This window comes from Abramis brama (assembly GCF_963993115.1).
Source record: "Abramis brama genome assembly, chromosome: 18".
Classification (NCBI taxonomy): Eukaryota; Metazoa; Chordata; class Actinopteri; order Cypriniformes; family Leuciscidae; genus Abramis; species Abramis brama.
In genome coordinates, this window is record NC_139980.1 from 25,778,647 (window position 1) to 25,792,082 (window position 13,436).

Sequence of the window (13,436 nt, forward strand, 5' to 3'; positions counted from 1 at the left end):
AAGAAAGCGTAAAGTTTACAATAATTAAACTCAATTTACCCGTGGGAAAGATAAAAGGTCACATTTCTCATGTACACTCCTCAGGCGGATTGTCTGGTTTGGACAGGTTGATTTCTAAATGACAAACACATTCATACATTTACCTCACCAATACATCAATCAGCACATCCATCACGCCTGCATGTATATATAGTCCATGTTGCCAAGAGCTCTATGGCTGTCTGCCCTACAAGAGCTCCTCAGTCATGCTGGCAACAGCATTTATATAAAAACTCACAAAATCTCACACAGTCCATGGCTCCAGTGTCAGGGTAACATCACCCAGGCATGTGACTCTGTGTTGCACATTACACCCAACTAAAATTAGCAGACACATTCTAGGGGTTTGGAAAAAAGGGCTTTTGATTCTCCTGGACCCCTCAACCAGCATATACACGTCCGGATGACATGCTGCACATAAAACTACACAAAATATATACACAAACTTCTTCAAAGTGGATCCCCGGTACCTAAACATCAGTGGTGGACAGTAACGAAGTAAATGTAATTCGTTACTGTACTTAAGTAGCTTTTTTGTGTATCTGTACTTTACTGAAGTATTTAAATTTGGGAAGACTTTTACTTTAACTCCACTACATTTCAAAGTCAAATATCTACCTTTTTACTCTACTACATTTTCAAAATCAGTCATTCCTTTTTATTTATGAGTGGATAAAAACTTAACTGGTCAAATGAGCCACCAATCACAGTACAGCGCGCACGCTTTGTTTTGAACTTGCCTTGGCGGTATCTACTAAGCGCGAACCAGAGCCGTTAAATATGAGGGTTGCGACCATAGACAGTATATAAGAGGTTGCGACACACTAGGCTTGTACTTGTTCGACTTGAACCGGCGCTGCACAGACCGATCAGTTTATGACATCAAAGTATAGAGCGAAATTGCGAGAGCGATTGAAAAGCATACAGAGCCGTCTACTCTCTAATCGCTCTCGCGGTATTTTAATGTCATTCACCGATTGGTCTGTGCAGTGTGCAGCGCCGGTTCAAGTTGAACAAGCCTACTGTGATCTCGCCGCCGCGCGGTCACATGATTCGTGTAGCTCTCAATAGTTCCAAACAAATCGCGTTGCCAATGATTTTAAGCGGGGCAGAGAGCAGCAGCTATTATTGCAGCAATTATCAGTAAATATTGATGCATAATGAACATTGCTTATTACGTTGACACTAAAATGACTTGCTAGCATTTTTTTTTTCTGGGGAGCAGCAGAAACACTGCATTAATACGTTTTGGTGTTTAATTTTGGAGGGAAATTGGCTGCTCCCATAACATAGAATATATATATACATATATGTGTGTGTGTGTGTATATCAATGGCATTGTGCAGGTTTATGTGAATGTATCATAACATTATGATTTTTATAATTATGACCATAGACGCTCGTGAAAAATATATACAGTAAATACTGTAAATGTATTATACCTTATGCGAACAGTCCCCTTCCCTCCAAAATTAATCACACAAAAAATTTATTCAATTCAATTCAATTAAAAAAATATATATAATAAAATATATATATATAGACTAATTAATGTCATTTTATTATTAGATTGATGTGCCAAGAGTGACATTAGAGTCTTCACGTAGACTGAGTTAAGCAAGAGTCTTGTGACAAAAATTATAATAGGACATTATAGCCATAAAAAAAATCATAGTACTTGGATACTTAAGTACATTTGAAAGCAAATACTTTTGTACTTTTACTCAAGTGAATGTTTAAAGGCAGCACTTCTACTTTTACTTGAGTAATATTTTACCTTGAGTATCTTTACTTTAACTCAAGTACATGGTATGTGTACTTCGTCCACCACTGCTAAACATATGCAACGTGATGACAACAATAAGGCACAAACGGGTCACAAACATTCCGATCAGGCCATGTAAACATACTACCTGACGTGACACTCCAAAAATACAAACACAGCAACTAAGAGTCTTAAAAAAAGAGATGACTACATTGTTATTCCACCTGAGTCTGTGATTAGACACAGTGTAAAAGACAGTGGATCACATTCTGTGGCATGTGGTACTTGACAAGTATTAGCCCACCTGAGGTCATGAATATGCCTAGAAAACACTGGCTGACATGATTTATTAACAAGTCTGCCTAGTAACACTGCAATACCCTATGCGATCAACAGGGGGCGCATTGTAATTTTATGAGTCTCTTTTTTTCTCTGCCAAGTTTGTTAATAACACCAAATAGCTAAGAGCTAAATTGTTTAAAACAAATCAATTGTTTGTTTTTGTTTGATTTTTTTGCCTGCCAGTGCCTTAATTTTCTAAATTACTTGGCTGGTGATTTACTCAAAGTATGTAAATAAATGTGAGTGAAAAAGAGTCATGAAGGATTTCAAGTTCAAAAACGCATAAATACTGTAATTTGACAAAGTGTGTTGCCAAACAAACGTCTACAAATCTCAAAGCACTCAAACATGCACCAAAGGTTAATTGCATCTTGACTGAACTTCATTCAGAGCTTCACATACACATACTGCAAACAAGTTCACTTAGAGACCTGGATACAAACTGCAGTTAGTTAGATGGTTCTAACAGAACTGAGCGCAGCCATTTAGCCCTAACGCAGCTGTACACAGCTTAATGTTGACAATGGAGTGAATTAAAGGGGGAGCCAATTACGCCTTTCTGTTTTGGCTCAGTCATTTGGGATCCTACTGCTGGCTGGTTAGTGCAGTTTAACACACTCCCCAAAAATACGGCCTCCATGCCAGGTACCATACAGGCAATAGCAAATTCAGCAGAGATAGTGCAGCGCACACAACAGTGCTACTAGGGAGCGATGCTACTAACGTAACTACATTTGTTAGGTAGCATGACAGTAGTTCAGTGGTTTTCAAAATAGTACATCTTTTCCAGTTACAAGCTGCTTTTAATCACAGCATCACTGTTTATCTTGTCTCTTACCGCATTTCACACTTTTAACCCAACCAAAGTGTCAATAATAAAACACTTTGTCCTATAATTACTCCTTGCTCGTTTTTATGTAACATTGGAAAAATCTGATTAAATTTTAGTGAACCATTCATTAAAACGATTCATAAGTGAAACGGTTCAAAAGTTATTTACAGAATCATTTGCTGTCAATACACATTTTTAGGGAGCAAATTTAGTTAAAAACTGCTGTTCAGCACTATATATTGCTATTCAGTAATATAAATTATGTTTTTATTTTTTATTTTTGGATTACACACACACACAGACAGACACACAACTACTCAAAAGTTTGGGGTCAGCTTTTTTTTAAAAGAAATTAATACTTTAATTCAGCATGGATGCATTAAATTTATAATGTCTTAGAAATATTTTGTAACATTGTGAATGTTACTAAAACATATTTGAAAAATGTTGTTCTTTTAAACACTGAATAAAGAACATGAATATATAGCCTGAAAAAAATTATCATTGTCCATAAAAATGTTTTAAAAAACAAAATAATAATAATAATGGCTGTTGAAAATTCTACTTTGCCATCACAGGAATAAAATACATTTTAAAATATATTCAAATAGAACAAGATTTTTATTGTAATATTATTTCACAATATTACTGTTCTTTACTGCATCTTTGGTCAAATAATTGCTGCTTTGGACATAAGGGAATAAAAATAGTGTCGGTAACTGCTGTGTTCTGTTATTAGCTTGTAGTGTAACTAATTTATTTTCAAAAGTGCAGCTTGTTGAACTACCTTAAATTATGAATAGCTAGTAGCGTCCCCAACACTGGCACGAAGTGCAACTAAATGTAAACCTATCATCTAATAAGGGAGAAAGTAGACGAGAACGAAGGAGGAGAGGACGAGAGGGATCAGATGTGAGAAGAAAGCTGCAAGGCAGATGAGAGGAGGGAGAAACGAAAATCCCGAAGGCGGCAGGAGATGAGCAGACATTTCTCCAGGTCTGTGGGGTCTAAAAGTCAGATTCAAATGAAAATTTCACAGTAAACAGCATTTTACTTGCATAGTTAATTCACTGTTTTTTGGATCGCAACAGTCAGAGGATTTGGACCGCTAGGATATCCGCACATCAGCAAAGTATGCATAATTAACATCGCTTTGCATAATTAACTGCCGTGCTCAGGTAATTAATAGACAGTAATAAGGCCATAGAGTCTGAGGCTTCCTGTGGCGATAACAGGAGCCAAGCGCAGTGACTAGATAACTTTCCATAGCGAGATTAGTGAGACAAAGAACTGAAGGTCATGGAAAATGGCAACAGTCACAGTTTCTGCATTGCTTGAATGAATATGGTCTCAAAAATTCCCTTTCTCCCTTCTCAGATACAAAGAAAAAGAAATAACAGAACTATGGAAAATAAAGCAAATTCTGATAGTGGTATACACAAACAAACAAAAATACTGGTGATAAAATTTGAGGATGGACAAAATCTAAATTTACATTACCTACGAAAAAAAAGAAAAGAAATGCTGTTCAGCAAATATAAGGAACACAACCGAGTGGATCAAATGAATCAGTGAATCATTTTCTAGGGTTAGTTCATCTGGATGCATTATCCGAACGAATTGACTCACTGAATTAATCGCTAACTATTTGAAGGAGAGACATTCTAATTTTATTCGATTTGATTGTCTTGCTACTGTGCATCACTACTCATTGGAAAAAAGTTTGTTACTGGAAAGGATAGATTATTTTGAAAAGAGGTGACCTACTGTCATGCTACTGAGAAAATAAGTTAGTAGAATTGCAACTAAATAGTTAGTTTAACTCTCGAACGCTGCTTAGAACCAGAGTTGTTATTGTTAACTTAATCTAGTAAAAATAGTTATTGTTTACTGAAATAAATCTGAAACAAAATATAAATATTAGATGAAAAATGTAAAAGAAAATGAGAAATGTTGCCTTGGCAACTAACTTTTTTTTTTTTTTACGTTTAAATTAACCCTCCTGTTACAAGCATGTCTACAAGTCAAAAATCAAACTGTGACATTCATATTTGTTCTATGCATCACTGAAACATTGTTTTCCAATAATGAAATCCAACTTTTGCTGAAATCAATTCAAACAATCCTTTAAAAAGCATCCTTGCCTCAAACACAGTATGGGGTTAACAGAATGACCTTACTATTGTGATTCACTGTAGAACAGAGAGCAACTCAATATGCAACAGTTAAGAACTCACTGATCAGCCATTTCTCAGAGACAAGCAGAGTCCAGTCCACAAAACAAAGCATCATCTGTTTCTAAAGGCAAACAGCCTCAGCAATGAACTGCCCTGCCACGCTGAGAACCTTGAGCTCGGTATGTGGATGACCGACTGCTGTGACCGGGCCAGGGTCTCAGACAGCAGAGGAAAAAGGGCAGAAAACGACACGTGTGTGAGCACATGCAGACGCAACCACTGCAGATGAATGGATTTCAAGCAGACTGTTATTCACAAGCCGAGGCACCTCCCCCTAAACCCAATCAGCACAAAACAGAGGTAACCCAGACACTCTCTCTCTCTCATAAACACGCATACAAAACAAAACCCCCTGTAAGCAGGCCCCGGTTGCTAAATTACAATTAATTGAACACAATAGGCTGAGTCTGGCTCCAAATGTGACCTCACTCACTGGGCAGAGACCAGAACAAAATTAAATTCTGCAGGGCTCACCAGCACTAAACACAAAACAGTAACAGAACATTTACTAATTAGACATTTGATAGATTTGGTGTCTGACATAAAATAAAAACACAAAGTGAAGATTTTGTAATCTGCAGCATCAGCAATCTTATGCGTTACAGTGCATTACAGTGATTTTACCAGGGTTAAGGGCTGATGTTACTGTGGCAAAAATCACTTTTCAAATGGTGGCAACAGTAATATGACACTGAAAAAAATAACTTGTAGGATTTACTTGATAAAATCCTAATAACAATTTGCACTAACACATTTTAAGTCAATTTTACAGCTACTGCTCTGTACAACGTATCTGTTATTATCAAGTTAAACCTACTTACCATTGAACTTAACATTCATTTGATTGACACTTAACATTTAATTGAAGTAATTAAGTAAATATTACTTAATTCTATATGTGAAATTAAATAAATATAATTGAGTAATATCAACTTAATTTAGTAAATTTAACAAATTTAACTTTACTCAAACACTATATCACTGAATTTAAACCACACTTTTAAAGTGTATGCTTTACTAAAAAACATAAGTAAATACAATAGAAACTGTATAGATTCCATACTGTGTCTACATAATGAAAGTAACATGGCATCCGAACACAGAGACCTCAATACTTGGTACACAATACACAAAGACTGTAACATTCGATAGATCGTTTTTGAGTATGAATGTGTCATTTTGAGTAGAAAATGAATCCAGATGTCACAAAATTGAAAGTTACCAAACCTAACAACAAAAGCAATGATAAAACTGTGTATATAAAGCTGGAAAACAGTGAAAAATTAATTATTCATGCTCCAGTGCATGATGGGAATACCAGTATTAGAAAAGTTGAGTAGGTTTTACTTAGTTTTATATCATTGATATTTCCACTTTAATATCTACAGGCTTGAGTTGAGTACAAATTTAGAATTTACTTTTTTTATTATTATTCTTGCATGAAATAACTTTTTCTTTCTGTAGCATTTACTTCACCACATAATTCTTTTTATCAGTGTATATTTGTTTTGCCATTTTAATGGATTCAAGAAATGTAACACTTTAATTAACCATTTTTTATTGTATCTTAATTTTAATAAAATTTTGGTTGAGTCATAACCAAAGCTTTATTTATAATAATCAGAACTATACATTTATTTAATACTTTAAACAGATGATTCTGCAGAATTGCTTATAGTAGTTCCAAGATTATTCTTTGTATGATTTTTCCGAAGTGTCCGAGTATCACTTTAGGAATGCAGCGTAATAGTGCAATGTGCAAGTGTAACACAGAAGCCAGTTCACACAATTCGCACGTCATTAAGCTTTGCAAGCTGGTGTGAAAACAGCATTCTCACCTGCATCCTGAGAGTTCAGCACCTCCAGGGCATGCATCATGGCACTGGCAAATACATTGGCATCTTCTTTGCTGCCAAAGTTAAGGCCATACACCTGCCGTGCATCTCGCCACTGGTGAAATGTTTGCGTGGCCTGGTTGTATTTCAGCCCCTTGGGAATGGCACAGTTTATTACCACCTGATGACAGAAGAGAACAGCATATATAAATTCAAATCAATGCTTGAATACCATTTGTTTGTAACTTAAAACTTAACTTAAAAGCTCAGAGGATTGTGAAGCATTACTGTACATATCCGCTAAAGTCGAAAGGGAGCAGTCTATAAAATTTCACAGGTAAAGTATGGCACTAAACATGGTAAAAAAGAAAAAGAAAAAAGGGATATTTCACCCATAAAATGAAAATTCTGTCATTTACTCACCCTCAAGTTGTCCCAGACCAAACCTGTATGAATTTCTTTCTTCTGCTGAACACAAAAGAAGATTTTTTGAAGAATATGGGTAGCCAAACAGTTGACGGTAGCCATTGACTTCCAAAGTATGGGGGAAAAAATCTAAAAAATAAATGGCTACCGTCAACTGTTTGGTTACTAACATTCTTCAACATATCTTCTGTGTTCAGCTAAAGAAAGACATTCATACTAAAACTTGAGGATAAGTAAATGATGACAGACTTTTCATTTTTGGGTGAACTATCCCTTTAAAGTGTCATCTGTATTGGAGAAAATAAAACTCATGGTTAGTATGGCCAACATATTCCGTGTTTTGCAAAAACATATGCAAAGTCATGTTTTACTCATGAGATCAAGTTGCTAAAACTCAAGGCTTCAAAAGTTTCAAGTAAAAATCTCTAAAACTTCTCAATAAACCACCACAAAGCAGAAACATCAGCATTACTTAAAGATGACAGATAACACTGCACTTCAGCGACCAAGACTCCTTCTCTAAAAGATTCACAAGGACGAACTAGAGATTTAAAAACTGCTGCAAGCAGCACCTCTATTCTTGTAGATAACAAAAAAGAAAAAGCATTTCTTTATAAGTTTCATAAAGGATGCTGTGGCCAGCTTGGCTCCAGACAAGTTTTACAGCATTAACACTAATTGGTAAATATGGTAACTGCAAATGGGTGGGAGATACTTAAAGGGGTCATATGATGCGATTTCTTGTTTTCCTTTGTCTTTAGTGTGTTATGTAGTTGTTAGTGCAAGTATAAGATCTGCCGAGTTACAAAGCTCAAAGTGTCAAACCTAAAGATATATTCTTTGTAAAAGTTAAGGCTCAGCCACGCCTTCCTAAAACGCTTCGTTCAAACATGCCCCCACAAATCTACGTCAGTGTGTGGGGGCAGTTTCAGAACACTGCCCAAATGTATACGCAAAGAAAGTAGGCGTAACTTTTATTCTCGCTGTGTTATTGTTACCGCCGCCGCCGCCGCCATGTTGTGGAGACACTGTGTTTTTCCTTATGAAAGCCAAACTACTTTGCTTGGCCTTCCAAAAGAGGACACAATTAGAAAACAGTGCTTAAGCTTTATTTACAACACTGTTCCAGAACAGTACAACCAAAATATTTGACTGTGCTGCGCATTTTTCAGAGGACTGTTTCCAGAACCTGTGAGAGTACAAGGCTGGCTGTACACAAAGGCTGATTCTAAAAAGTGGGCAATACAACACTGCAAGTACAGTCTGGCGCTTCTGACTCACAGACACAGCCTGCAAGTATGTTTTCATATTTTAAGAATTTGCTACTGACTATTCAAACGCAAGTTTTGTGCAGTTTAGAGTAGCGCTTGCTTGACGTTTTTACAATCACAAATGCAGACATAGTTTTATATTTACATAGTGTTCTCACACCCATAGCCGTAGCACAACGCATAAAAAGACAGTTTATATCATTATAATCAGTAATTATGTCCCCAATGAAATAACCTTACCTATCTGATACGATCTGGTCCAGTCGTGCTGACAAATTGATCAGTTTAGTCATCTGAATTTTCCGGTTCAGATTTGGACTCGAACTGATAAGGTAGAACCGACATTATAACCGGTCATCATTGCTTTGGGAGCTGATGTTCCAAATATGTTAAGGGGCGTGACATTTCCGTCACACGCTTAAGGTTTTTGGGCCAATCACAATGCACTGGATCGCTGGCCAATCAGAGCACACCGCACATTTCAGAACGATGAGCTTTGTAAAAATCGACACGTTTCAGAAAGGCGGGGCATAGAGGAGCAACAATTATGTACAGTATGTGTAAAATAATGACTATTTTAACCTAAAACGATGTAAACGCATTGCATTTAACCAAATACTCAAAATAACCTTCTTTTTAGAACCATCATTATGACCCCTTTAAATATCAAACACTTGACTGACTTCTTAAACTCTCCCAAAAGCATGTCCTCAACAGGGTGAATCTTTCTCAAAGCTTCTGTCGTAACTGGCTGTTTTCCCAGTCATTTCAATTTCTCATCCTTTTGACATCAATGTAATTATCATAAGTGCAACTAATTAGCAAGCGTTATAAAAGGAACTGTGAACTGTAAGCCATCCTGTCACAACTGACAAGTGCAGAAAACTTCAGTTTTCTCAACACATTAATGAAACTGCGCAACAAGAATTAAAAACTGGGCCATGGTTCTATATATGCAACTTAGTCAAGTTTTTTGGACAGTTTTCCATTGTTTTTACTCAACATTAAAACATTTTTAAGTGGTAGTCGTTTCTTGCTAAACAGTATCATACAAAGTGAAAATGTGCAAGACACTGATACGTATACAACCGCATTTAATGTGGGAAATGGTGTATGTATATATATATATATATATACACTGAACAAAATTATAAATGCGACACTTTTGTCCGAGGGGGTCCGAAGTGATCAGTATCTGGAGTGACCCTTCGCATAGAGTTGATCAGGTTGTTGATTGTGGCCTGTGGAATGTTAGTCCACTCCTCTTCAATGGCTGTGCGAAGTTGCTGGATATTGACAGGACCTGGAACACGCTGTTGTATACACCGATCCAGAGCATCCCAAACATGCTCAATGGGTGACATGTCCGGTGAGTATGCTGGCCATGCAAGAACTGGGATGTTTTCAGCTTCCAGGAATCGTGTACAGATCCTTGCAACATGGGGCCGTGCATTATCATGCTGCATGATGAGGTGATGGTCGAGGATGAATGGCACAACAATGGGCCTCAGGATCTCGTCATGGTATCTCTGTGCATTCAAAATGCCATCAATAAAATGCACCTGTGTTCGTTGTCCATAACATACGCCTGCCCATACCATAACCCCACCGCCACCATGGGCCACTCGATCCACAACGTTGACATCAGCAAACCGCTCACCCACACAACGCCATACATGCTGTCTGCCATCTGCCCTGTACAGTGAAAACTGGGATTCATCCGTGAAGAGAACAACTCTCCAAAGTGCCAGACGCCATCGAATGTGAGCATTTGCCCACTGAAGTCGGTTACGACGACGAACTGCAGTCAGGTCGAGACCCCGATGAGGACGACGGGCATGCAGATGAGCTTCCCTGAGATGGTTTCTGACAGTTTGTGCAGAAATTCTTTGGTTATGCAAACCAATTGTTGCAGCAGCTGTCCGGGTGGCTTGTCTCAGATGATCTTGGAGGTGAAGATGCTGGATGTGGAGGTCCTGGGCTGGTGTGGTTAAACGTGGTCTGCGTTTGTGAGGCTGGTTGGATGTACTGCCAAATTCTCTGAACCGCCTTTGGAGGCGGCTTATGGTAGAGAAATGAACATTCAATTCACGGGCAACAGCTCTGGTGGACATTCCTGCAGTCAGCATGCCAATTGCACGCTCCCTCAAAACTTGAGACATCTGTGGCATTGTGCTGTGTGATAAAACTGCACATTTTAGAGTGGCCAGCCTAAGGCACATCTAATCAGCATCTTGATAAGCCACACCTGTGAGGTGGATGGATTTTATCGGCAAAGGAGAAGTGCTCAATAATACAGATTTAGACAGATTTGTGAACAATATTTGAGAGAATAGGTCTTTTGTGTACATAGAAAAAGTCTTAGATCTTTGAGTTCAGCTCATGAAAAATGGAGGCAAAAACAAAAGTGTTGCGTTTATAATTTTGTTCAGTGTATTTAAATTAAATTTGTAAATGCATTTAATACATTATATATTTGTATATAATATTCACACATGTATATACACACACACACACACACACACACACACATGCATATATATGATTTAATTTTTTAACCACTGGTAATATACATTTTGTTTTCATTTTTGATGAGCCCTGCTCAGCTTGCTACGGAGTGTTCTTTAATCTGTGCTAAGAAGTGTCTACTAGTTACTGGCACACTTGCAGGTATAGATCTGAAGACATTAGTCAGTTATTTATAGATGACAAGGCTATTATGGTAGGTCAAACGTAAAATGTGTGTTGACATTTGCCTCATTTCGGTCATTAAACCACCATGAATAGCTCATCAACAAATGTCAGTAAGTTTCCTGAAGTAATCTGATACACTTCATCCTCAGATATCACTGTGATGATTGTGCCGTTGATGAATTATTAAAGTAACCAGGACTAAAAAGGCCTAGCTACTCTCAGAGGCAGAAATAGGCTTTCCACAAAACACTGAATAAATAACCATAAAATAGCAATGAGTCATGTACAGTGTCATCACCCCCTCAGCATTTCTGCCTTTTGTGTAGCAGGAAGCAACAACCACAGTCAGTGCTGAATAAAGGTTACCTTTAAGTGCACATTACCTTGCACTTCACTTAAAGTGTAGAAAAGTGTCCTCATCCAAACAATGGAAAAGAAAAAGGCTTTTTTAACAGTTAATTTCTTCACAGGAAAAGAACAGATAAACAAAGAGCGAGGCCAGACACTAATTAAATACATACAGTGAGGAAAATAAGTATTTGAACACCCTGCTATTTTGCAAGTTCTCCCCACTTAGAAATCATGGAGGGGTCTGAAATTGTTATCGTAGGTGCATGTCCACTGTGAGAGACATAATCTAAAAAAAAAAAAATCCAGAAATCACAATATATGATTTTTTAACTATTTATTTGTATGATACAGCTGCAAATAAGTATTTGAACACCTGAGAAAATCAATGTTAATATTTGGTACAGTAGCCTTTGTTTGCAATTACAGAGGTCAAACGTTTCCTGTAGTTTTTCACCAGGTTTGCACACACTGCAGGAGGGATTTTGGCCCACTCCTCCACACAGATCTTCTCTAGATCAGTCAGGTTTCTGGGCTGTCGCTGAGAAACACGGAGTTTGAGCTCCCTCCAAAGATTCTCTATTGGGTTTAGGTCTGGAGACTGGCTAGGCCACGCCAGAACCTTGATATGCTTCTTACAGAGCCACTCCTTGGTTATTCTGGCTGTGTGCTTCGGGTCATTGTCATGTTGGAAGACCCAGCCTCGACCCATCTTCAATGCTCTAACTGAGGGAAGGAGGTTGTTCCCCAAAATCTCGCAATACATGGCCCCGGTCATCCTCTCCTTAATACAGTGCAGTCGCCCTGTCCCATGTGCAGAAAAACACCCCCAAAGCATGATGCTACCACCCCCATGCTTCACAGTAGGGATGGTGTTCTTGGGATGGTACTCATCATTCTTCTCCCTCCAAACACGTTTAGTGGAATTATGACCAAAAAGTTCTATTTTGGTCTCATCTGACCACATGACTTTCTCCCATGACTCCTCTGGATCATCCAAATGGTCATTGGCAAACTTAAGACGGGCCTTGACATGTGCTGGTTTAAGCAGGGGAACCTTCCGTGCCATGCATGATTTCAAACCATGACGTCTTAGTGTATTACCAACAGTAACCTTGGAAACGGTGGTCCCAGCTCTTTTCAGGTCATTGACCAGCTCCTCCCGTGTAGTGGTGGGCTGATTTCTCACCTTTCTTAGGATCATTGAGACCCCACGAGGTGAGATCTTGCATGGAGCCCCAGTCCGAGGGAGATTGACAGTCATGTTTAGCTTCTTCCATTTTCTAATGATTACTCCAACAGTGGACCTTTTTTCACCAAGCTGCTTGGCAATTTATCCGTAGCCCTTTCCAGCCTCGTGGAGGTGTACAATTTTGTCTCTAGTGTCTTTGGACAGCTCTTTGGTCTTGGCCATGTTAGTAGTTGGATTCTTACTGATTGTATGGGGTGGACAGGTGTCTTTATGCAGCTAACGACCTCAAACAGGTGCATCTAATTTAGGATAATAAATGGAGTGGAGGTGGACATTTTAAAGGCAGACTAACAGGTCTTTGAGGGTCAGAATTCTAGCTGATAGACAGGTGTTCAAATACTTATTTGCAGCTGTATCATACAAATAAATAGTTAAAAAATCATACATTGTGATTT

General features: G+C 38.1%; 1 protein-coding gene across 7 annotated transcripts in view; it reads right to left on the reverse strand.

Annotated features, from left to right (window-relative positions):
* The window catches only part of enah (ENAH actin regulator), a 112,096-nt gene that overhangs the window by 44,871 nt on the left and 53,789 nt on the right, over positions 1 to 13,436 (reverse strand). For all 7 annotated transcript variants that reach the window (XM_084090506.1, XM_084090510.1, XM_084090505.1 and 4 more), the window contains one exon: positions 7,054 to 7,231. In XM_084090506.1, the coding sequence (XP_083946632.1) occupies positions 7,054 to 7,231 (178 nt within the window). The remainder of the gene's footprint in view (positions 1 to 7,053; positions 7,232 to 13,436) is intronic.